The sequence below is a fragment of the Pseudopipra pipra genome, chromosome 2 (assembly GCF_036250125.1).
Source record: "Pseudopipra pipra isolate bDixPip1 chromosome 2, bDixPip1.hap1, whole genome shotgun sequence".
Classification (NCBI taxonomy): Eukaryota; Metazoa; Chordata; class Aves; order Passeriformes; family Pipridae; genus Pseudopipra; species Pseudopipra pipra.
The window spans coordinates 20,514,964-20,540,440 of record NC_087550.1 but is presented as its reverse complement, the minus strand read 5'-3'; the positions used below and the strand labels follow the sequence as shown (position 1 = coordinate 20,540,440).

Genomic DNA, 25,477 nt, shown 5'->3' with positions numbered 1-25,477 from the left:
GATCTTGACTCTTACGCCTAGTAGTCATCTCTTTACGATTGGAGGGCTCTTTTAGAGATGAGGTGGGAAGTTTGGTAACAGAAAACATTTGATAACAAGGTAAGCATTAGCATTCTTTACTTGGTACAGCCGAGGCATTCCACGGCCACTGTTTCATTCCATGGCTGCTTTGACTGCTGAGGACAGTAAGAGTGTAGTAGGGTACTTGAAATGTGTTCACCAACCTCACTGAAATTGTTCTTCGTGATTTGCAGTCCTTTGTTTCTACTGCTGGCCCTCTCTTTTGTGTTCTTAATTCCCTGCTGTGTTTAAATGAAAAGATGTGGCAGTGTTCTGTATAGTTTTCTAGAAAGAGAATTAGGACTAAGGGCTTATCAAGAGAAACACAGTTGCAAAGAGTGTTGTTCCCCCTCCTACTCCTTTGGTTTCATCAGATACCTGCTCTGTTCTTAAGCAAATGAAGATTAATTAAACATCTTTAAAGTTTTAACAAACCAACAGTTGAGGAGCTCAGACATATATGAAAGTCATGTTTTACTGCAACACAATCCTCCCAAAAGTAAAAAAAAAAAACCCAAAACTAAAACCAACCAAACAATGAAAAACCCCCAAACCAACAAAGATAACTTTGGGGTTTTTTTAACTCATTTCACATGTGGATGTTAGTGGGCATTTTTAAACTCTTTACTGTGTGTTCCTACTTCATTACACCAAGAAAAATAGCTGAGATTTTTTAAGTGAGACTCTTCTTGCTCTTCGGTGAAGGTATTTACTGTGAGGGTGGTGAGGTGGTGGCACAGGTTGCCCAGAGAAGTTGTGGATGCACCGTCCCTGGAAGTGTTCAAGGCCAGGCTCGATGGGGCTTTGAGCAACCTGGTCTAGTGTTCTGCCATGGGCAGGAGTGTCCCTGCCCACAGCAGGAGTGTTGGAACTAGGTGATCTTTAAGGTCTTTTCCAACTCAAACCATCCTAGGATTCTAATTAAAAGACAGAAAGAGGCATAGCTAAAGTAACTTCAGGTCTGAAAAGAGAAGAGCAATGCTGTTTTCTCCTGGAGTAGAGACCTTAAAGCTGTACTACTAAGTTTAAATGCTGTGTATTGTAGGGATAGTAACCATAACACTACAGGAGCTCAGGTTGAAGGTCCCTCTTGTTCCTGTTTTTGATTCACATTTGTAATAAGATCAGAAATTAAAATCTTTTATTAGATTTGGAAAATAAAGGGATATCTAACGGATGGACCCATTTTTTTTCAAAAGGAAATAGTTAATTTTAATTTTATGGGCTGAAATCCTTATATGTGCTAGGAACTGAGTATCCTCCCAACTCTCACTTGCTGGTGGGGTGGTGTGAGAAGCAAAAAAGCCCTTGGCTCTATGTAAGCTCTGCTCAGCAGTAGCCAAAATATCTCTGTTGAGAGGGGGGAAAAAATCAATACCAAGTATTTTTCAAAATACTGTCTTAAACTGTTTTGCTTACACGGCCAGATGACTTTCAATTCTTGACCCACAGTGTATAGTACTAATAAAAGCTTGTGCCTGTGGAGATTTTGCTTTCTCTCTCTATCATGTAACCACCATTGCAAGATGGAGAAAGGAAGAGAAAAACAGAAGATAACTTACTCAAAATAGCTGTGGTTGATGGGGGTGGGGGCAGAAGACAAGAGTTATATTTATAATGGCTAAAGTGTTTTGTTCACAGGAATATTTCAGCTGCTCTGTCTCTCTTCCAAGTTTTAAGTGAGCCCCATATTCCTCAGTAAAAATAAGACTGAGCCCTTACCCTGTAGTGCAAACAACTGCTAGCAGGTGACTGTTTTGGAAAGAGGCATTCCTAAGCTTATGCGGTGTTTACAAGTGAGGGCAAAGTCATTGCAGATGTCCTGTTAGCAAATTGAAAGTGCTACCCAGCTCTGGTGCAGGGTGCTAAACTCAACGCTGGCTGCGTGCATCTCCTCACACATCCTGGAGTCCTGCCTTCAATGCAGCTGGGTTTGCCCGATTCTGCTGTGCTGTGCCTGTGTCCCCAGCTCGGCCCCTGCAGCTGGTCTGTGGGCCAGCTCTCCCTCTTCACACCCTCCTCGCTGGCCAAGACACCGCCTCTCCAGCTCCCTGCTCCACTTGCCTCCGGGCTCTGCAGCGTTGGAGCTGCGATGGTTCCTGTCAGAGCCTTCTCTCTTGACCGGGGGTGCGGCTGGGGGGGGGCCTGATAATGCCATCTGCATGCCAGCCTCTCCACATCCTGCTGTCTTTGGCTTCACCCACTGTGGCCCAAAAATTATGGGGACTTAGTTTGGGGCTTTTTTTTTTTTTTTTGGGGGGGGGGGTGGGTGGGAGGAAGCTTTTTGGTTGTTTTTTTGGTTGCGTGTGTTTGTTTGTTTGTTTGTTTGTTGGTGTTGGGTTTGTATGTGTTTTGTTTGGGGTTTTTTTCCCTTCTCATTATCCAGCGCCCTCCTCAGCAACTAGGATGTCCCCGAACGAGCGCGTGCGGTGCCGGGGATTTCCCTCCCCTCAGGATGCGGCGCCGGCGGCCGGGACAGACCCGTTACCGGGGCGGGGCGGGAGGAGGCGCCGCCGCCGCCGTGTCGGGGGCGGGGAGGAAGGCGGGGCGGCGGGGCCGGGGGATATACGGCGAGAGCCTCCGGGCCGGGGGCGAGGCCGCCGCCTGGCCCGGGGGAGCGGCGGGGCTGCGGTGAGGGAGCGCGGGGCGGCAGCGGCGGGGCCTGCGGGGCTCGTCTGGGGAGCGGGAGGGGAGGCTGCGGCGGGGGAAGGCGGGGCGGCGGTGGGGCAGGGGCCGGGGCCGCGGCCGCGGTGGAGAGGCCTGGGGCGGGTGAGGGGTGCCGGGGTCGGCGGGTGCCCCGCTCGGGTGCCCCGTCCCCGCCGCCGGCCCGCAGGGGCGCGCTGCCCGCGCTCCATCGCGGCGGCGGCTGAAGATGCTTCCTGCCGGTCCAGGGGCTGCCTCGTGCCGCTCCCTGGGGGATGCCGGGTCCGCCTTGTGCCGCTCCCCCGGGGGATACCGACAGCGGGCGGACCGCCCGGCGGCGCCTATAAAGTAGCTTGGGGCAGTGAAATGCAGCTGTGCGGTTCGCATTGCCGGCAGCGGTGGTTCCCGCCGGCGTCCCCCGTCCCTCACTCGTGGGTGCGTGTCCCGGCCCCGCGGGGCGGCGGGAGCAGCCGTGATTCCCCGGAGCGGCACCGCCGCAGGGAGCTGCGGCACTGGCCCGGAACGTCCGCGGGTTGTAGGGGCTGGCAGCTCCCGCTCTCCGGGGAGCAAGGCGGGAGGAATTAGGGGGAAACAGCAGCAAACGTGATTTTCCGTGCCTGCAGCCACGCGAGCACCAAGCCTTGAGACACTGCGCCTTAGTGGCACGGTCTGGGCATCGCCAGAGGTAGTGGCTCCTCTGCCTTTGCGTTTCGCGTGCCAACATTGGGAGCGGTTGCACCAATACTCATAATTCTAATGCTTTCGTAATGCTGCTGGCTTAGAGAGTTGTGGAGATGGAGACCTGACAATAACTGACAACTTGGAAAAAAGCCCCGAACTATAATCCCGTAATAGAGCATGAGGCAATTAGAACACTCTTCATAAAAACGTAATTAAACCGGTTTTTGTTTTTAACCTTGGGCAAGAGGGGACTTGTAATAACATGGAACAAAGCTGAGAGAATTAATACTTAATGATAAATTGGAGAAAATTCAAAGATGTAGGATTGAAGTTTAAAAAAAATGAAACACTTAAAAAAAAATCCTTGGATTATTGTAGAAAAAGAAGTAATTTTACTGATAAAGAGTCATAATGGCCATGTTGTTTTGTGTCACTGCAAACAAACTACCAGGGCACGAATTTTATTTGAAAATAGTTGTGTGCGTATAGATATATTTATTTTTTTAATGTATTGTTTCCAAGGTTGTCTGGCCTTTTGCACAGATGACTTCAGAGAACATTTCAGGAGTAGGGTAAGAACCTAAGGCTTTTTGATGTACTTATTGGCTTCCTTTATACAGAAAATAAATGAGATCAACTGGTCAAGGATGGTGAAACTGTCAGTACGTTAAGGCCTTTAACACAAAGAAAGCTCTAAACCTGTACATTGAATGTTTCAGGGCATGTGACATTTACAGAAATGTGGGAAATTTGGAACAAAAATACATGGGAATAGCCTTTGTGGCCTTTTTAGGTATCTGAAATGACTTTCTATTGATTTTCAGTGTCCTGTGCTTTTTGGTGATTTGAAGAGAATTCTCAGCAACACAATTGAAAATTCTCTTTTTCTCTAATATATTTGTTTCTGTTCCTCAAATGGACATATATGGCCTTAAATTAGCATTTTTGTGTATTTAGGTATATTTATTATCAGTTATTGTTTAAAACCCGAGCTCCTGTTTTATGCAAATTTAGTACTTTCTGTTAGTGCAGAACTGTTCCAACAAAGGTGCGTTTCTGTGGCATTTTGATACTTTCACTTTAATGGATGTCTTGCTCTTTCAATGCTTGTTCGTTGGTCAGAAATACAATCTCTGTAATTCTCAGCAAAGCATTTGAAGTTATAATCCCTATAATCCTTGTAAAGCAATTTGATGTGTGGTCTATTTTGAGACTGTCCTGGTTATACCAGTAATATATTTCAGTTTTCTAACCTATATGCATTTGTTGAATAATTTAATTAGTTAATTTTGATATTTTATGTATTATTATGTTTACTTTGACACAGCATTCTTCATTTAGACTTAAGAAATAGTGTAAATTCTCAGTTATACTATTTATAGAAAGTTTTACAAAGTTAATGTAATCATTTGATTATGTTGTTGCACTTGGAGGATGGTTGTATGAGTAATACTGCTTTGAGAATATTAGATTTGAAGAGATTGGTGTCTTTTGACTGCCTCTCCTTGCCATCTGTTTCCTGGTTCCAAGTTTAGAGCTTCTGCAGGAACAGTATCCTTTTTGCTTGCAAAATGACTGCCTCAAAATTGTCCTTCTCAAAAAGAAAGGAAAAGAGTCTGACTGAGCAAGCATTAAGCTGTGAGAACCTTATCAATGGCTTTAAGTCTGTGATTTTTATAGTGGATCAGCTATCAAGCAACCTCAAAGAAACAATATATTTTACAGAAGTTAAATTTTATGGAAAACAATACTATTATTTTATTAAAAAAACCCCACCCAAAACCACCAAAACTGAACACATTCTTCCCAGAAGTTCATTTTTTTTACTATTAGAGCTGCATGAGGTAAAAGGAATGATAAAAAAACAGAGAAGATGTAGTATGATACAAAGTTAAATTTTAGTGCATTGAACTCTGTTACATATCTCCTCTGTAACACTACAGTAATTTTTTCCCCCAGCAGAAAACTGGAGAAAGCATCTTTTATCTTGCTTATCCAAACTTGCTTCAGAGCTTGGTTTTTAATTACAACTTCTTGAAATGTGTAAACAGGTAAATGGGAGATATCTAAACTCACAAGTTTCTGCTGGAAGTCTTGGTCTCCTGATGTCTGGATAGTGATAGTGTGGCCTAATGGATAAATTGGGTGGTTGTTACTTGGTTTGGCTTTTTTGTTTGGCAAAACGAAATCTTGCACTCTTCTTTTGCCTTTCTTTTGTATCAGCTACAGGTGAGACTACCTTTATAAGGTTTTGCTTTGACATGACCTAGAGAATTAAGTAATGTAAGTACTGTTCAGATTAGTTCCACAAAAAAAATCCATGTTGACTGTTCTATAGTGCTGCCAAATTCCACCATTTGTATGCTTTCAGTGTTAAACTGGACTTATAGTAATATTTTGAGGACTTAATATAGTTTTTGTAAATGCACTTGCAGGAATGAAGTGGAAGTCAACTGAATTCTCTTGTGCACTACTGAGACGAAATGACATTCATGTTTGTGGTGGATGGAAGTCATGGCAGCGTCTAACATGGGAGGGAAAGATATGAATGGACCATGTGGCGTGACTCGTTCAGACTGCAGATCTTCTGCCTGCTTATGGCAGTACTGGCTGTTGTGGTGCTGGTCCATAATTTTTTTCAGTTAGAGGTAAGTGAAACCACTCCAAGAGCGTTTGAGTAACATTATTCCATTTTGAGCATAAAGTTAGAACTGTGTGTGACAGCATTTAGCTATAACTTGGAAACAGAGAAAATTCCGACTGGAAGGGATGTGTGAAGGTATTTAGTCAACACTCTCCTCAAAGGGCCAACGTCAGAGTTAGCTTGGACTGCACAAGGTATCGCTGAGTTTTGACAGTCTTCAAGGATGGTCAGATTTCACAACCTGCCTAGGCAGCCTGTTGCAGTGCTGCACCTCTCGTGCAATGAAGAATGTTTATCTCATGTGCAGGTGGAAGTTGCATCTTATTTTTATAGTGTGTACTTTCACTCAGTTCCTCTGTAACTCCCCTTTAGGTAGTGAAAGACTGCAGTTAGATCCCCTTTTGGTCTTCTCCAGATTAAAAAGAAATAAAAAAAAGTTTGGTTCCATTAGTGTCACTCCGGTTTCCTAATCATCTCAGGGATTCTTAGCTGTTCTCTCCAGTTTGACTCTGGTATGAGTTGTCCAAAAACCAGACACAGTGTTCTAGTTCACAGTCTTCTTCACCATGGTCAAGTTGAGGGGAACTATCACTTTGCTCAATCAGCTGGTTATGCTCTCATTAATTCATTGCCACAATGCTGTCCTGTTGACATGGCCAGTTCTGCAGAGCTGTTAGATGGCAAGTTGATCTCCAGCCTCTACCGATGCAACTTTTATTTGCCTTTCCCTTTTTCCCTCTGCTGTGTCTGACTTACATATTTATTCATATTACTTAGCATGTTATTACAGATGTACTTTGAAACTGCTTAGTTACTGAGTTACTAACCCCAGGTTAAAGTCAACCCACAAGTGACATTACTGGAAACACTAAATAAAAACTGCAAATGTTGATTTTTAAAGGAAGCAGGGATGCTTCTTATGGATTGCAGCAAAGCAGCAGAAGTCCTTGCAGTAAGGCTGTGTAGCTGCTAAAAGCATATATTCAAAGAATCTGGATGAATGCACAGAAGAAAAATCTATTAGAGGATACTAGATCTTAAAGATGTCCACCCTTGTGTTTAAGAAATCTCTAAGCCATAAAGGGCTAGAAACTGCATTAAGTCTTTAGGAGGAAATATTTGGTCTGTATTCTTTTCCTACACACCCGGTGTTGGAAACTATTGACCGTCAAAATACTGTGTTTGATGGACCTTTTGCTCAAGTTAACATGATCTTTTTGTGTAACATATAAAGTAGCTTTTGTTTTCTCTTTCTGTGGTTTTGGGGTTTTTTATGACCTAGAATGTTGTATGAGGAGTGTTGATATTTCGAAACCTAGACTGTTTTCTTTTTTAAATTACATTTCTTAGAGAAGAGGGCTCTGGCAGTGCTTTGAGAATGAAATGGAAAATGCAGGTTTGCTTTGTGCTTTTTCTTGCCATTGTTCATGATAGTATCTTCATGGCTTTGTTGACCTTTTACTTACCTGCTCTTCCAAACTTGGTTAAGTACTGTTTTGCTGGTAAATCTTTACACCACAACATGCCACTCTAACCCCTTCTGTTGTCTTGACTTTTCTGAATGGACATGCTCTGGTATTTGTCTCTGTCTTGGCATAATTTTCCAGGCAGTCTACCATAGGTGTCTGTGCTGATTCTTTTCAGTCAGAGATCAAAACCAGAAAAAGCCTTAGAAAGCTTTCACAGAATATCTGTACCCTAATCTGTTTGGGCTTTGGAAGGTGGGCTTTTTGTTGACTGCTGTTGAAAACATGTTTGTAAATGCATCAGACATGCTTCTCATCCCCAAATCATCTAGCCTAACTGGCTAAAGCTCAAGATCTAAGGCAATTGTCAGCTATCCCCCCTCCCTAGCTATCCTTCCTGCTTTTTTTCCTGTAGGATTTTATGCTTTTTCATGTTGGAATCTTTCCTCTTAAATTTTTAAGCTACTAATGACACCCTCTCAATAGTCCTCATGTCAGAATTTTACTTTTCTTACTCTATATTGAAAAAGAACCAAGCTGTCCACTACTCCCTTCAGGTCACTGTATTATAGTACTGGAAGAAATGTATTTTTATTTTAATTTAATTTTTTTCTGTGAACATAGATAGAATGTTCAATAATTTTTTTTGGTCAAGTATCAAGATGTTGCCAAACATCATGCCTTTAGGATACAGGAGAGTTTGTGAATTTGTACCAATTACCTTTAGAGTGAAAGAACCATTTCAGGACTGGTTGTGAGCACTGTTTTTTTAAAAAGCACTTAGAAAAGAGTGTATGGGGAGAAGGGAAGTTTCTTGCCAGAATGAAGTAATGGTGTATGAAATCAAACAGCTGAAACTGAACAAAAGAACTATGTAACAAAGTCTTTTTTTCTTGCTGCTAAATTGCAGGTGCCTACAAAAGATAACTTCATCTTATTGGGAGTGTTGCTGGAACATTTCTCTGTTAGGTGATGGCTTTTTAGGATTGGCTTTGACACTTAAAGTAGTTTAGCACCCACTCAGTGCTGTGAGATGGTAATGACAGTGAGCTGATTTCATGTCTGTCATAGACTACAAATAGAGTACCTTGGGAGTAAAATTACTGAGAATAAGATGACTGACCTTTCAGTAATTGGAATTTGTTCAGTTTCAGATGCTGTCTGCTGCATAAGTTGAGAGTTTTTATTGGTCAGACTGGAAGTCTTTTTCCTCCACCATGCCTATTGGCTGGGAATCTCTTGTGATGTTTCCTGCTCTAATGATAGTGACTTTTGCAGGTTTGCAGCAACTGTTCTGAACTCCAAGCCAGGAGTTACAGTTGGTGGAAGATCTTGGGCTTTGAGATGGAGTTCCACATTTTCAGCAGCAGTTGAAATACTCGGCATTTTCATTGGCCACCTGTCATAAATGAGTGCTTTAAGGTTACTTTAAGCAACTCATTCAATGACACCACCTACATTATGGTGTTTAACTGAAGTGTTCATTGCAGATCTAATCAAGTACTCTGGGATCATTCTAGAATATTTTTGAGAGCATTATTGTCTCTATTGATCTATATGTTTTATCTCATTTTTGCTTATTTGGCAGTGAGAATGCCAAAAGCTGAGTAGTTAAGCTGAAACTCCCATTAGCTCCCCCCTTGTTTTGACATCTGTAATGCCAGGAACCGCTTGTATATTTGTTTGTGCTTAATTGACATGTAATCTGTTTTGTCCTACCTGTGTTACTTGGCAGGCATCCATTAAAGTACTTTGTGGTCAGATTTGGGTTCTGGTTAGCTTCAAAACTCAGAAAGTAAAAATAACAATAACAAAACCCTCAACAAAACAAAACAAAATCAAACAAATGCCTCCCACACAAACAAAAAACCTCAAACAAACCCAACAACCCAACAAACAAAGTCCCTTGGAAATTGCACTTAAAATACATGACACCTTGAATGGAGTATATAAGGAAATAAGCAAAGCAGGGCAAGTGTTATTTATCATGGAGACTATAATAAAAGCTAAAAGTATCTGTGTCATAAAGGAAGAGTACTCTTGAGAAATCTTGAGAAATGTTATCTGTTGGTTTTTTTTTTTTTTTTTAAAGGAATTTTATTTAGTTTTGGCTAGTAGGTACAGTGGAGAACCCGCAGTTCTGCACAGTCTCAGTGTGCCAACATACCATGGAGGAGCCAGAGAGATTTGGAAATGCTAATGAAAGAGGAAGTAGGAAATGGAGTGGGGGCAAAGTCAGCTAATTGTCTGCCTCAGGGCAGCCCTTATGTATCCATAGGGGCAGGAGAACTGGAGCACTTGTTTGGAGCTAAGCCTGGGAAACACTAAAGAAAGAAAGATGGTTTGGAAAGCTTTTCTATGTCAGTCAAGGATCTTCAGTATATTAATTGACTGTGAAGCTTTCCCTGCCTTTACTGGCAGAGAGAATCTCTGCAATGATGCATGGTCCTGGTTGTGCTTGAGAGAGGACTGTAAAGATGAACAAGAATGCTGGAGAAAGAATGGCTTCTTCATGAAGTTGAAGCAGCTCTGCTTTTACTTTCATGGAGATTCGCCCTCACCCCTTTTGAAGACAGACTGAGGAAATATTTGTGGTATGATCTGTTCTGCATAATGGGTCATAATCTGGAGATGTTGAAGTGTCCTTGGCCTCAGCTGCAAGTGAACAGCTTTGGCCTTGTGCTTTGCTGTGCAGAGGGACTGATTTGGAGACATTGAACTGTGTTCTGTTTTCTGAATGAGTTTGTTGGCTTGCTTTTCTCTGTACCCTTTTCCACTGAAAAATATAGGTATGCCCCTGGAAAGACTTCAGAAAGCCTAGCTAGGCCATAAATGGCATCTTCTACAACTCTGACAGAAAGACTGGGTTAAAAACCCTGAAGAAATTTATAGAAGATTAAAAATAGGGATAATGTCTGTTTTTAAGGCTGTCTTAGATAGCCATCTCTCTTCTTAATTTGAAAGGATTTTTTCCCATGCCCCTTGACCCGAAGTACCAACCACTGAAGAATCAGCTGAACTATAGAAATTTTCTCTTGAGAACTTACACTGAAAACAACAATTAATCAGACACACATATTCTCCCCTCCACCCCTCCTTAGAAAAACGCTTAAATATTTTTGCTGACTGATACATTGTTACCAGCTTATTGGAGGCATTGAAATGGATAGCTACCTTTTGAAAATATTTCCATGCAGTATTTTCTGTGTTATAGATATGCACAAGCAAGTGAAGGGAAGAAGTTGTGAAGGTATCCAAAAATAGACACTTGGCTTAATTCAAGAATGCATGTAGACAAGATTTAAAGTAGAACCGTGCCTGAGATTCACTCTCAGCTTTGGCTGAAATTTACTGGGCTAATGACAGTAACATGCAGCAATACATCTGCAGCTTTGCTTGCTGTGATGGAAAATGTAAATAATTACAAATTGTCTCAGATGGCCTTCAGGGCAAATTTATTAAATCCTGGATGGAAATGCAAAATAGAAGCAAAAGCTTCTATTGTGATGTTACCATGTAGCAGTCTACATTTCAGGTTTCAGGTTTTATTGTTAACATGGATATCATACAAAGAAGATTTTACATATCCATCCTACATCCTAATGTGCTCATCCTCTTACTCTTAAGCTGATCAAAACCAACATATATCACAGACTTCAAAAGCCTGTACGTTTCTACTGTTTGTTAGGTTTACACTCTTCTAAAAAAGTGTGTTGAATCTCAGTTATGTTCTTAATGAAGAACTTATGTTCTTCTGAAGCACTGGTGATATTTCAGTGGACTAAGAAAGGTTTATAACAATGAATAAGGCTTTAATATAAGTGCTGTGAATTTTAGTACATTACTGGGCAGTTAGTTATGGAGGAATTAAATGGGACACACTGGGGCATTGGTGAGTACAATGATATTTTAAAAGATTTCAGATAACATAGTTTGACTTTTTTAGCAGTCTTTATCCTCTGATGCCATGCGAATGATGCACTATATAATTTTAATCTTTGCTTGAAAAACTATTTTCATTCTTTATGAAACAGAAGTATGGATAAGTTCTGCTATATATACCTGATAATTAATTGCTCATTGACTGCTGATTTTGTGTGTATTTGAAGGGTAAATTTGGAGTTGCTGATTAGAAATCTCATGGGTAGCTCTGGAGGCTTAGGCTGTGCTATTTTTAAAATTTTCCTAGTGCAAACCTGCGAAATCATGTGATATCATGAAGACGATGGTATCTCTGCAGTCATTTGCATGAAAATACAGTTTTGGACACTGATGTCAAGTTGCAGCAGAAGCCTCCTCTCTTAGTCTAGCATTGTATTTAACTATTTTAATTTTTAAACTGTTGTGTGAATTAGGAGATGCTCTGCTGTTTCATTTGGTTCTAGAAGGAGCTGTATATAGATTTTTACAATCTTATAAATAAACAAACCAACAATTTTTTTGCTTGTTCAGTCCTAGCTTGTTCTACACTATTGTACTTGGCAACTGGCTCATGAATTCATTGTCCCTGAAGCATCTGGGGTTTTATTCTTTTGTTTCTTCCAATCTGTACGTTACAGGGAAAGACACATTTCAGATAATTAGATAAGAAGCAATGTGAGTGTGACCAGATAAATGACTGCAGCTGCTACACGCAGCAGACTTCTCTAGAAGGCGTGTGCAGGGGGTGCATCTGCATCATCTGCAGTGTAGTGTCTCAAAGAAGCCCTATTTCCTTGCATTACATTGGGCACCTATTAGACCTCATGGTGCTCTAAGACTAAAGTGTTACTACAGAAGAAAATAAAACATGAGCTACAATTTGCTACTTAATCTTTCAACCTTTTTTAATTTTTATTCGCATTGCTGTTGTTTACAGAATATACCGGTAGCTAAAATACTGCCATAGAAAATAGTGGATACGATCTATATAAAAGCTTCTCTGCCAAAACAGGGTAACAAAACAGGTGTTGCCCACCTGTTTCCTTGGAAATCCCATGGTCAGAGTAATAGATTTGAGTCTTCTAGTGAAGTTGCTTCATTTGGTCAGCTTCAAAGCTCTACAGAGGAAAGCCCAGTTCTTGGGATCATTTTATTATCCATTATTCACAATGTTTCATTTCATAGCACGGTTTCAGGTGATCTTTTTCCTCCCCAGAACCTGGATGATGACACAGTTTCAGGATCAAATTGGATAACGGAAAACAATGTCCAGCATTCTCTGTCACAGACAAACAAAACTACCAGGAAGCCTTACTGCGGTTACACGCAGCAGACTTTGTCCAAAAGAGAACAAGAGGAGCAGGAGACGTTGCTTGCTGCAATACAGTGGCCAACCCCCCCCGATAACAAAATTGCCTTTGCACAGAGCACTGATCCCACACGTAGTGACTTTGTGATTGTGAAACCCAGCAGGTTCTTCAAAGTGGGTGATGAGTTGGAGGTCCTCGTTCGTATGAAGGATTTCCAAGGAAAGCCCAAGCGGTATGGCGGAGACTACTTACAGGCGCGAATTCACTCTCCTCTGCTGAAAGCTGGAGCAACAGGAAGGATTGTAGATTGCCATAATGGCCTTTACAAAATCTTCTTTACCTTGCTTTGGCCAGGAGAGGTCAAAGTTTCTGTGTCACTTGTCCATCCGAGTGAAGCCATCCAAGTCCTCCTGCGTTTACGAGAAGAAAGGCCGGACAGGGTCTATTTCAAAAGCTCATTCAAGTCTGGGAGGTACTCAGAAACCACCGAGTGCAACGTTTGCTTGCCTGGAGATCTCCCAGTCTGTAACTTCACAGATCCCTACACGGGTGAGCCATGGTTCTGTTATAAGCCTCGAAAACTGTCCTGTGCCAGCCGGATCAGCCATGCCAAAGGTGGATATCTAAAAGGTCTTCTGACGAAAGAGGAAAGCCTCTTTTTCCAAAGGTATGTGTGTTGTTGAATTTATATATATACTCAGTCAAGTTGTTTTGTTTGGGTTTTTTTATACAAATTTGGCTCATTGGTTATTATGACACATGGCCTTGGAGGAAGAGTGTATCTGCAGGAGGAGGGTTTGATGTGAGTCTGTTCTCCTCCGTTCAGCTGTACAAGAATCTTAGACAGCACTCTTAAACTACAGAAACTTGGTATGTAGTTCTCTGTGCTTTGAATTCAGCTCTGCTGCACCTCCTGAATTTCACAAGAGCATGCTGTCTGAATTGTGTGGTGGTTTGGGGGACTGTTTCCTTATTTTTTGTTTCCACATCTACATTTCCACATCTCAATGTTTTGAGATGCCTTTTTCACCAAATCTCAACTACTTAAAAAGAGTCCAGGCTTGACAGTGTGACTGTCAAATCTTAGGAATGTGGAAGTGCAAATGATCTGTGCATGTTATTTCAAGTGTCAAACTAAATTAGTCATCTTTTTCTTCTGCATTCAGCATTTAAAAAAACCCAAACCATCTCTTAGTACCTGGGTAGATGTGACAGAACTGCTTCTATATGAAATTAGACATCTGAATTTAGACAAAGGTAACCACTCTGTAGTGTCAGAGTTGTAGTTGCAGGCTGCTGCCTTGCTCTCCAACAAAAGTGTTGAAGGAAGGGCTTTTGGCAGTATGTTTAGTTGAGGCTTACATTGGGAAAGATTTTAGAGTAGCAGTTCCAAATACTGTAATTAGGAAAGTATTGTGTGCATGTTTGAAACCAAGACTAGAAACAAAAAGTAAGTATCAGTGGAATTTTTTTTGGCTCTTCCTTATCAAGTTTGTAAGTGGGTCTTCTGACTTTCTGTGCCTCTGGCAGCTCACCTGTAAAATCTGGCTTATATTTATTGGTGGTGTTTCCAAATGGGAATGGGAAAGGTTTTGCTTTTTTTGACTGGGGAGAGGTTGTTTGTTTGGCTTTTTGTTTTGTTTTTGTTTGTTTGTTTCATGCAGCTCTGAGATCCTTGACTGAGTGGCTTATAGAAATTCCAAATAATTTATTTCTTAAATGGAGAAAAACATTAGACAAGGATTCTCTTCAGAACAGTAGCAAAAGACAGAACAAAAGCTTAGTATTAAATCTCTGCATCTGTCACAGCTGTACAGTGTGACCAACACAAAGTGATCAGAATTCACTGGTGTCCCTAAACAAGTCCTTCTGAGATCTGTCGGTGTTTAGGGGGATGACCTTTGTTTCTGTGCTTAGCAAATTGCTGTACTAGTGGAAGACCTTATTGCTGGAGGTCTCTGAAGTTGGTTGGGCATCGTCTGGTGCCAGCATCTCCCCCAGAGGACACACCACCAGTGGCCCAGTCTGGAGGCAGAACTGCAGGTGGTGGTGGGGCTGCACTGCCGCCAGCTCCGCTCTGTGCTGCGGATCGCAGGGGCTGGAAGCAGCAACCACCTCAACAGAGGTATTTGCTGTGATAGGCACCTGTAGGGGTCTGTCAGAGGTGGGAGCTGCTGCAGCTCTGTACCCTTTCAGTGGTTTGTATCCCCACACTCTGCAAGCTGGGAAGTTCCCATCTTTGTGGAAAATCCTCCAGAGCTTCTTGCAGGCTTCTGATAGCTTTACTGGGATTTGTGTCAGCAAAAGTGTGCACAGGATTGGTGTCTTAGTGCTGTGAAATTTTGAATTCGGATTCAGAATAGTGATCGTGATCTTGAGGAAATTAATGCAGAATGAATTCAGTTATAGGAAGTAGAGTAAACTTGGAGTAAAAAATTCTTTGTGTGAATACTACATACTTATTTGAAGTAGATAAGAAAAAACAAGATTAATATCACCTTCAAATTTTACAGTAATTTTTACAAATATTATTATGTTTATGTTTTGTTCAAGTCATGTGAACATCAAAAGGCCGATACTCTCCAGTGGACCTGATTCAGTCATTGTAAAGCCCAAGGCATTTACAGGTAAAGTGAACTTCATAAGATTCTTGTTTTTAATTCATAATTAAATTTATAAAAAAGAGCAACAGGCATGAGGTAATAATTGATTTGTTTGTTTTTGTAGCATGGAATAGAAATTAATTTCAGATTTGTATTGAAAAGATGAAGGCTTTTGGTTGTTAACCGTAATATAAGTTCAGTACTAATAACGATTTTTTTTCCAAAATTACATACACAAATGAGATTTAAAAAAAAAAAAAAGAGAAAATATTGTTCTCTTGCCAAAACTGTCTTTTTTTTCCCCCTAGCATTTACTCACAGCTGTAAAATGTCTTAGGGTAACTGCTTACGAAACTCTCAATCTAGCAAAAATAGCTGTGGGGTGTTTCTTAATTTCTTTCTTTGTTAAGAACTTTGTCGAACAAATTTTGATATCTTGCATTTAAGTATTACTATCCTTTGTGTTACCACAGGATGACAGAACCTACAGTTGTGGACCAGAGCCTAATTGTTCTGTGCCCTGTCTAAAAACAGAACGAAGACAGTCTGTACTAAATTAAACTTAGAGGTTGTATCTCATTCATATCCGTGTGCAAACTTTTTATGCCTGTGTAAAATGTGATACACAGAGAATTATTTCTTGATTGAGAGCTTTTTAGACCTTTTTTTCATAAGGTTTTAAGAGGCTTTTATGGTAGAGTTCCTGACCTGTGCAATAAAGTCTGAACAGAGAGCAGCCTACAGCATTTCTTGCTTTTAGTTTTACTGTTCACTAAAAAAATAGAGTGCTGCTACTAGGCTAGCAGCATTTCCCCTCCATCCCTTTTCTTTCTCTAGACCCTTTAGATGATGTGTTTTTGTTGCCTTTTAAATCTTGTGTATTTCCTCACAGAAACTGCTGCAAATTTGAGATTTGATTATGTCACCCTTCTTCCAGGAGCTATGAATGATCAAAGCCTGCCTACATTTCCCAAGGATTAATGTTGGGTTAGAAAGGGTAGATAAGAGTAGCACATTTCCTCAGGGAAATTCCTTCCAGGATCAGCAGTCTCTGAATAAATAAACTTAGTATGTTAGTATAATGATTGTGAATGTATGGATTTGTTAGAATTGCTAGCACACACAAATTCATTGTTCTTCTTTTTGTCCATGTTTTTTTGTTTGGGGGTAAATGTAGATCAAGTTTTTTAAAATTTTATTTTTCTGAAATACAAGTTTTTATTTCTATCCTTAGTTTATAACTTCAGATTGGAACTTTTACGCTCTTCTATAAAATCCCAAAGTAATGGCTTTCTGAATTCTGGATCAAAAGTGATATGACACTATACACAGATTTGAAATGCTGATTTACTGTGAGGCACCAAAAAGTCGTTCTAGCACCTTTTTTATATGTATATGTGTAGCAGAAAAATCCACTTAAAAGGTAAAAAATGGAAATACTTTTCCATCAAAACTTAGAATCGAACAAGCTCAAGTTCTGAAATCACATTATGAATTGGTCTTTTATTACATGACCTGGCCTTTTATTACATGACCATACGAAGGCTTTTTTTCCTTTCTCTGTAGGATTCCTGTTTCACAAATATTGGATGAGTCTACATTGCTAGTTGGGTTTTTGTTCCTCTTCCTTTGTTGTCCCTGTTGTCTAATTTAAAGTAACATACAAAGATAAAACATTCTGAAGGCTTTTTTCTGTGGTACTCGTGATTATATTACTTGTGTTATGCAAACGTAATAGTAGTTTGCTTTTTACAGTGTCCCTGTGAGGTCTAAGGATGTTAACAACCTCTAAGCTCAGGTTAACATCTACTAATACATCATGCAGAGAATATTGTACAGAAAGGGAGTGGCAGAAAAATGCTTATAAGGAATGGATGTTTAAAGATGCTTATGCATGATGTTATAATGGAGCATCTACCAGGGGATGCTTTTAGGCCCTGGACCTCCAGTGCTTGTACTATATACATAGTTAGAGTGGTCCCTGGCATGATTTTGGCCATGGCAAACAATATGTGCTTTATCAAACAGCTCTAAGTTGTGACAGGGCAAGGACTGTTCTTAACAGATAATCTCCACACCAAGATGGGTAAAGTGTTTAAACATGAAATCATTTAAACATTTAAACTTAAATGTAGCTGGATGTGTCTGCTCCCTGCAGCTGGTGTTTGTGCCAGGGAAGAGGTCCCTGCTTGTTCAGTTTAAGTATTTGAATACACGAGTGGCAAAGGAGAAACCTGAAATGACCTCACAGAAGTCTGATGTACCGATATCACACTGGTTGCCAAGAGAAATATGGCAATATGTGACTTACATAACCATGAGGTTGCAGCTCCCTTCCTGTAATCTCTGGCCTTTGCTTGCAAGGTATCACACAGGTGTCCTACAGAATAGAACTTCCCTGGTGTGTAGTTGCTCCTCAGGGGGCTGCCTGTCGCAGGCAGTGAAGGGTGAGGGGGCTAGATAGCAGCGAGAAAGTCCAAAATCCATGGAATTAGAGACTCTCATGATTAACATATTCAAAGGTCATGTATAAAATTAGTGGTGATAGAGCAGGACTGTATCAGGACTGGCGATATATGTTATTCCATATTCCGTAGGCAGAGATTTTTTGGAGGGGTTTTTGGTGGGTGGGGTTTTTTGGGGGGGTTTTTTTTGAGTGGTAGCAGGTCGGTGTCCTGCGCTGAGCGGAGCTGCCGTGCGCAGGCCGGGCACCAGAGGGCAGCCGCGCGCTGCGACACGGCGGGGACGAGGGAAGATGCTCTGCTCGTCCTTCTGCCTCTGCTCCTCCCTGCCTTATGCGAGCACCCGCGATAGAGCACTTCTATCGCAGTGTGAAACATGCCAGATACTTACTTTAAGGTTTTCTTTTTTTTTTGTGTGTTTTGTTTTGGTTTGGGGTTTTTTTACAGTAATGTCAGAGATACCATTTAACTTAAACCAAGTTAAACTATGATTGTTCAAACTACTCTGCCAGCAGTTGCAGGTTTTGCTGCAGAAGTATGGGGTGAAATACCTGGGCTTACAGAAGTGTGATGCATCAGAAGTGTGATGCACACGACCACTGTGTGGTCATCATGTGCTCCTTGGCCGGCAGCCAAGGAGCACCCGGCTGCTCACTCACCCCCCTGGTGGAATAGGGGAGAGAGTCAAAAGCATAAACATGAGAAGACTTCTGGGTTGAGATAAAGACGTTGTAATAGGGAAAGCAAAAGCTGCACACACAAGCAAAGCAAAACAAGGAATTCATTCACCACTTCCCATGGGCAGGAAAGTGTTCAGACATCCCCAGGCTCCATCATGGGGAAGAAAATTGCCATCACTTCAAACATCCTCCTCCCCCTTCCTCCTTCTTTATCCAGGTTTATATTAGAGTGTGATGCCATGTGGCCTGGAATGTCACTTTGGTCAGCTGGATTCTGCTGTCCTGGCTCTGTCCCCTCCCACTTTCCTGTGCCCCCCAGCCCACTCACTGGAGGGGTGGTACAGGAAGCAGAAAAGGCCTTGGCTGTGTGTAAGCACTGCTCAGCAGTGATGGAATCCCTGCATTATCAACACTGCTTCCAGCACAAATCCAAAACACAGCCACATATTAGCTACTGTAATAATTAACTCTATCCCAGTCAAACCCAGCACATTCTTTTTGCTTTAAACTAGGGAAGATGTTCATTCATCACTGACTACATGTCCATGAGGATTATGGAGGCTGGTTTTGTTGTTAATTTCAAAGAATTTTTCTTTTCCAGATGTAATCACTATGAACAGAGCTGAAGATCCCACAGCTTCCCCTTCTGGTTATTATTATGAAGACCAGTGGAGGTCCAGAACACACTGGATCCATAATTTTAACAAATCAGATGATATAACCGAGTGCTTACAAGGAAAAGTAATCCACTTGTTTGGAGACTCTACAATAAGGCAGTGGTTTGAATATCTGACAGCATTTGTTCCAGGTACTTTTTTTTAAATTTGGTTTTGTCTTTAAAGACCTTTGCAAAGCTCTATTTCTCATATCTCAGATACAGAGCTGATCTTACTGAGTGACAGTGACACTGGCAAAACAAAGGAAGAGGGAAGACAAAACCTCATCAGAAGTCCTGGCAGACAGTTATTCAAATGTTTGAGCAGACACTGGAAACATGTAGGCCTTGGAAATGTGGCCACAAGGTATCAGTGAAGTTGTCCTTGTAAAGGGACCACTGTTGTGGCTGTGAGTTAAGGTGGCCACCCCAGGAGCCACAGCAGAAGTGACTTAGGGCGCCTCTGTAAGGCCTTGCAGTGTCACAGTCCTAGCAGTGATTTTGGAATGAAGTAGCAAAGGACTTCTTTTAATGTTCATAGATTTTGATTGTTTCCCTTATTTTAACTTAAATAACAGAATTTCATTAGCCATTTAGATATTCCTCCCTCCCTCATCCCTTTCCCATAAAGCAGTTGCACTGGAACACAGACTTTGGGACTCCTTAATGCCTACAAGTTTAAGTCACCTTAAATTTAATGGAGTCCTAAAGTTGCTAGTAGGGTTCTTGTGAACACGGGATTCATAGGGCAACAATGACTATCTGGAGAATTTCTTTTTTGCTAGAGAGAACAAAATAGTTCAGGAAACCTGAAAAAGGCATTGACAGCCTTGTAGAGTCCAAGTGTCTTGTCTTGCATACAACTTTAACACCCATAAACTCCACTCTAAAAAGTTATGCTTATCATCTGTTTAATTCTGGAGTTCTTAGAAGTGTGTTCAGATTTCCTTGTCTACTTCCTTGTCCTTTTGCCCTGTGGTCCCAGCATCTTGCTGATAGTTTTAACCTCTTGCGCCGTCTTTCACTAATGCTCGCTCTCGGGTTTTCAGATCTAGTGGAATTTAACCTGAGGAGTCCTAAGAACGTGGGCCCTTTCATGTCTGTGGACCTGAAGCACAACATCCTGCTGAAGTTCCGCTGCCACGGGCCACCCATTCGCTTCTCCACAGTCTTCAGCAGTGAACTGCGCTACATCGCCAACGAGCTGAACGGCATCGTGGGGGGGAGGAACACCGTGATAGCCATAACCATATGGTCCCACTTCAGCACTTTCCCCGTGGAAGTGTATATCCGGCGGCTGAGGAACATTCGGAGATCAGTTATTCAGCTGCTGGATCGCAGCCCCGAGACTTTAATCGTCATCAGAACCGCTAACGTTCAGGAGCTTGGGCCAGAAGTGAGCCTCTTTAACAGTGATTGGTATTCTTTTCAGCTTGATTCTGTCATGAGGAAAATGTTCTCAGGAATTGCTGTGCACTTTGTGGATGCTTGGGAGATGTCTGTGGCTCATTACTTGCCACATAACTTGCACCCACAGGAAGTAATTGTTAAGAATCAAATAGATGCATTTTTATCTTATGTATGCCCTCTGCAAACTTAGCACAAATCCCTATGTCATCTTTTGCTACAGCTGAAGTGAAGTTGCTCTTTGTCAGAGCTATGGAATGATGCTGGATGATATGGAGGAACTCTGGTTATTGTAAATGCATGCAGTATGAGTAGAGTGGCCTTAACTCTAGGTAGCTGTGAAAGGTGGTAAAGAGGAGTTGACTGTTCAGGCCATATCTTCCTGCAAGGTTGATTCCTTCAAGCTTATCATTCATATCTGAGATTATTAGAGAGCACCTTAAATTAAATTGACAGGATTCAATAAGAAATTTATTTGGGTTATTAGCTTTACTAGTTGTCTGCACTGTATACCTAATTTAATCCATATGGCACTGATTCTGTTGTCAGGGTCTTGTTGCTCAGAACTGTATGTGAAACCTAGGAAAGCTTTTGGGAATGGTCTTTCTCTTAACATTCCAGAGTTTAAGAGATGTCTCCTCTAGTTGTATGTCAGAGAAACACAGTGTCCGTTCTTGTTGCAAAGTCCTAATTAGAGACATGAAGGGAGTGTACCAAAGTCACTAATAAGGAAGCACAATCAAAATATCTATAGTATTAAATCATGAAGAATTTGCTGAAATTTAATAGGGCACCTGTGGTGTTTACAGATGGCTGCTAAATAGTGCAAATAGCCAGTATTTTAGTTTTGTTTCCTGTACTACTGAATCTCTTTTGAGCTTTGATGCACTGTCTACTTCTTGATTTATCTGTAATGATGAAATGTGTATTATGATCTCAGTGAAGACACTGTCCCAGGCAGTTTCTGCAAGTTCAAGTTGCAGGCTCGCCTACTTGAAGTATTTTCCAATGTGTTTCCCTTCCCTGGGAGATAAAGCTACTGTGTTATGCTCCTGCAAGGCCAGGCTGCTGACAGTGACTCTTGTCCATCCTTCGTGCGCTGTGTCTGTGCGAAGGGGCCAAGGAACCCGAATGCACTTGGCCAGGTTTGGCACTGGGTAACAGTACCTGGCACACACTAATGGCCAGGGCCACGCCCTGAGCCCTCATCAGGGTCTGCCAGTTTTATCATTTATTCATGAACTCCACTGCTACCAATACAGAAGGTAAAAAACGTAGCACCCAAAAGCCAAGCACACACAGGGTTGCCTTCATACAGCTGCTTAGTACAGACCCAGGTTTGCTGGTGTGAAAGCTGGTAGCTCTCAGGCCTCTTGGTGTGGTGTTTACTGCTGCTAATTGGATTGAGCCTCTCTTCAGTTTTAATTTATAGTGCTTTAAACAGAATTTTGATTAAATTCAGCTCCCAAATTAAACAGCAGAGAAGTGTTCTGTGTTGTCTTACTTCTGGTCCCATTCAGGCCAAAGCCAGTCTTCACCAGTGGTGTTACTGAGAAATGTGTCAAAACAAAGGTGGGTCTTCATAAGCAAACAGAGAAGATTAATAAGGCAAATTGGTAAGTTGCACAGAGTGAAATAATTGAAGTGTCTTCATGTTAGAAATGTTTTGCTCTTTGTCAGGTTTGCTGCTCTATTAAGAAAGATTGTGCTCTCATTGCTGGAGCCCCAAGAAAGCTAGTGCTACCAGCTACAGCAACAGTGCTTTTTATTTTGTTCATTTTAAAGGACAACTGAGAATTATTTTAAAAACAAATGTAAATGCTTTCAGCATGTAAAAGGCATCCATCTATAAACTGAGCAATTTAAAAATGTTTAAAAATGACTGGACGAGTCATATACACTGAAATAATGTTTATTCTTAGCTTTTCAAATCAGAATTAAGGAGGTCCAATTTGCTGGTTCCTACTGACAACTGCCTCACATAGCATCTGTCCATACACTGCCTTTAGGTAACTATTTATTCCTTTTATATGGTAATGGAAATTTATCCTCTGCTGAGAAGAGACCACGCCGGTTCAGGTCTGGGAAAGTAAACCACCACGATGGAAAATGACCTTTCATCTTTCCCAGGTGTGATTTTTAAAATAGGTATAGTGTAAGACTTTCATCCTGAATAACAAATCTATCCTAGTAATGTTAATGAAAATAAGACTTCAAACTTGTACTTTGAAGGAAACTACCTAATTTGTGGACTAACCATTAGGTTTCCCTCGTAAAGCCATATTGTGTGTGAAAATGTTGCGGCAGCATGTTTCTCCTCTGAATGTTGTGATGCCACTGCTCTTCAACAGCAGCTTTATATCACTGTTAGCTACCAAGCACAGATAGAGAAGAAAATATTCTTTTGAATGTTTTGACAGTGGAGGGAAAGAGGACAGGACTGCTATTAGCAAAGATGTCTGGTTGCCTTCTAGTAGAACCTCACCCTTTAATTAGATTAATTTTTTAATAACAGATTAACTTTTAGGTAATGAACCTGAGGGAAATTGGCAGTTGATTTGGAATGAGGACCAATACTTCATTTCTTTGGGCTCTGAAATAGGCAGGGAGAAGAAATCAAGAAACTGAGGATTTACTCGTGTTTGGGGACATGATGCTTTTAGATGTCATTCCGTTGATCTATAAATGATTTTTCATTTCTATTCTCATCTTGTTACCATCGCACCAGTTGTGTATGTACTGTATATGCAACCATAGAAGCAATAAAATATTTTAAATCAGTTTATTTAAACTTTTAAATGGATTTTAATAGGGACTTGGGTTAATAGGCTGGTTATTTTTCAAGTTACTTAATGTGAAACAGGACTGGAAAGGAATATCTCAGTTGTCTGTTAAGTACCTTTCTTTAAACATAAGAAGTTATTTCACAAAATATTTCAAAATCCTGTCTTCCTTTTCTTTCCATTTTCTTAATTTGAAGGGAAAAAATTGTATTTTTGATATTTTCATTCTTGTTCTGAGCATTTTGATTATTAACCTTTCAGTACTGATTTTTTTTTTCCTTTTTAATGTCTTTATTCAAAATCCAGATCCAAATCCCAGTGAAATAAACTATACTTTTATGGTGTTTATTAGAAGATTTCAGAGCAATTTATTTATAAAATAAGTAAACTCCATTTTACGTATTAAGAGTGTTGCACTGTAATATTTTGAGAATCTTGTTTCTCCTGTATATCTTCTTAGGCTGATTTCTTCCTTCTAGAAGACATTAGTTGAATTGTTGATGAGAAGAGAGGATCAAAAGCAGAAGTTTCCCTTTTTTCAAGTTTTCAGTTGCTTCTAATTTCATCTGCAGTGCAGCACTATTGTGACTCTGCTTTACGAGATTTAAATTACCATTTTTCATTGTTTTACCTGTTAGAGGTAAGCATTTAAAAATAGAAACTTTGCTTACCACAAGTGTCTGTACAATTTTTTATGTACTACAGGTGACAATTCCATGTACATGTGACAAAAACAAAGGTTTGAAGGTGTCTCCTGGAAGGGTTGAGGGTGTTGGAATTTTGCTTTGGTCTGGTTGCAAGGTGTGGGTTAAAACATTCTTCCTCTCGTGACTGTTTAAGTAACAGCAAAAAACTTCAGCCACAGATGTGTATTTAATTTAGAAAGCACTTACTTGTTAAGTCCAGATTACTCCATGTATGTTTAGACTGTTTGGAAGACTCGTACTATGTTGGGAGCCATGAAGGACTACATCTGTGTGTTAGAGAAAGAACTTGTTTTCAAAGGTGTTTTTTTCCCTAATATATGTATATTAATTGAAATGCTTACAATATGAAGAAAGCTCTACTGTCTTATTTCCTGATGTGATCAGAAAAACAATTTTAATAGCCAAAAAGCTCAAAGAATGAAAAGTTCCTAATAAAGAGGGAAAGTTTACTTGAACTATTTAATCTGATTTAGTCTCAGTTTATCTTGTTTGTCGTAACCCCACATCCTTTATATTTTTACAGTTGCATAGTAGTTCCCTTAGTTTTACCTGTTACATTCTTGTGCTATATGTTGGGTAGGAGTTTCACACTATGGTTAATAGATTAAATTCACTTAGAGTGATTTTATGATCTGTGCCTGACATGAGACCTAGCACCAAAGCACACTGATGTTTCCTGTTGTTGGTGCATCAGGCTTGGAATAGACAGGAAGCAGAAATGAAGAAACAGGGGATTTGTGTTTTAAGATGAGGACTGGGCACACGATGCTTTCAGATGTCATTTGGCTGATCTATAAATGATTTTTCATTTCTATTCTCATCCTGATATAATAGAAGGTCTTGACATAATAGAAGCTGAGCCCAAGAGCTGTGTTTTCAAGGTCATGGGGAGAGGGAGAGAGTGGCTGCATGGCACAGACTGGGGAGCCTCTGGGATGGCTGGAGGACCAGGGTGGAGGAGTTGGGGGATGGCTACCAGCTTACCTTGGGGTTAGGTGGCAGCCAGAATTCACAGCTGGGAAAATAGTAAGCAGGGTGCATTGTCCTTTGTGCTGACTTCTAATATTTGTAGCCAAAAATAGCCTGTTTGATGGGGGGAAATCGCTGAACTGCAAGTTCCTGGAAACTAGAATAGAGTGCACAGAACAGTGTCTGTTCTGTTTTTCTGTTCCCCCTCTCATTTGTTGGTGATCACTGAAGGGAGGAGGGTAGGGCCCTGATCCAGGGTGCTGCTCCTACATTCCTCCAAAACAAAGAGCTGAGGTCATGCCCTGCTCTCCCAGTGCCACCTGACAGCCATGAGGTAACAGGGTGAAGGTAAAGTGCCCTATTCCCAGCATTTTGCTCTGGAAACTGAAAGTGAAGTGTGCTGCCATCGTGTCCAACCTATGTCAGCCTTCTCTTGGCCAAAAATAGAAGAGAGATGCTGCAAACACGAGCTGCTTTTCAGTGTGG

The 25,477-nt window shown here is 41.0% G+C and overlaps 1 protein-coding gene across 1 annotated transcript; it reads left to right on the top strand.

Moving 5' to 3' along the window:
- Positions 1 to 2,603: 2,603 nt before the first annotated feature.
- Positions 2,604 to 24,477, top strand: NXPE3 (neurexophilin and PC-esterase domain family member 3). Its single transcript, XM_064644191.1, has 7 exons — positions 2,604 to 2,691; positions 3,907 to 3,956; positions 5,820 to 6,032; positions 12,632 to 13,392; positions 15,279 to 15,352; positions 19,072 to 19,278; positions 20,175 to 24,477. The coding sequence occupies exons 3-7, from the start codon at positions 5,940 to 5,942 to the stop codon at positions 20,723 to 20,725; spliced, it is 1,686 nt and encodes a 561-aa protein (XP_064500261.1). The 5' UTR covers positions 2,604 to 2,691; positions 3,907 to 3,956; positions 5,820 to 5,939; the 3' UTR covers positions 20,726 to 24,477.
- The last annotated feature ends 1,000 nt before the right edge of the window (positions 24,478 to 25,477 follow it).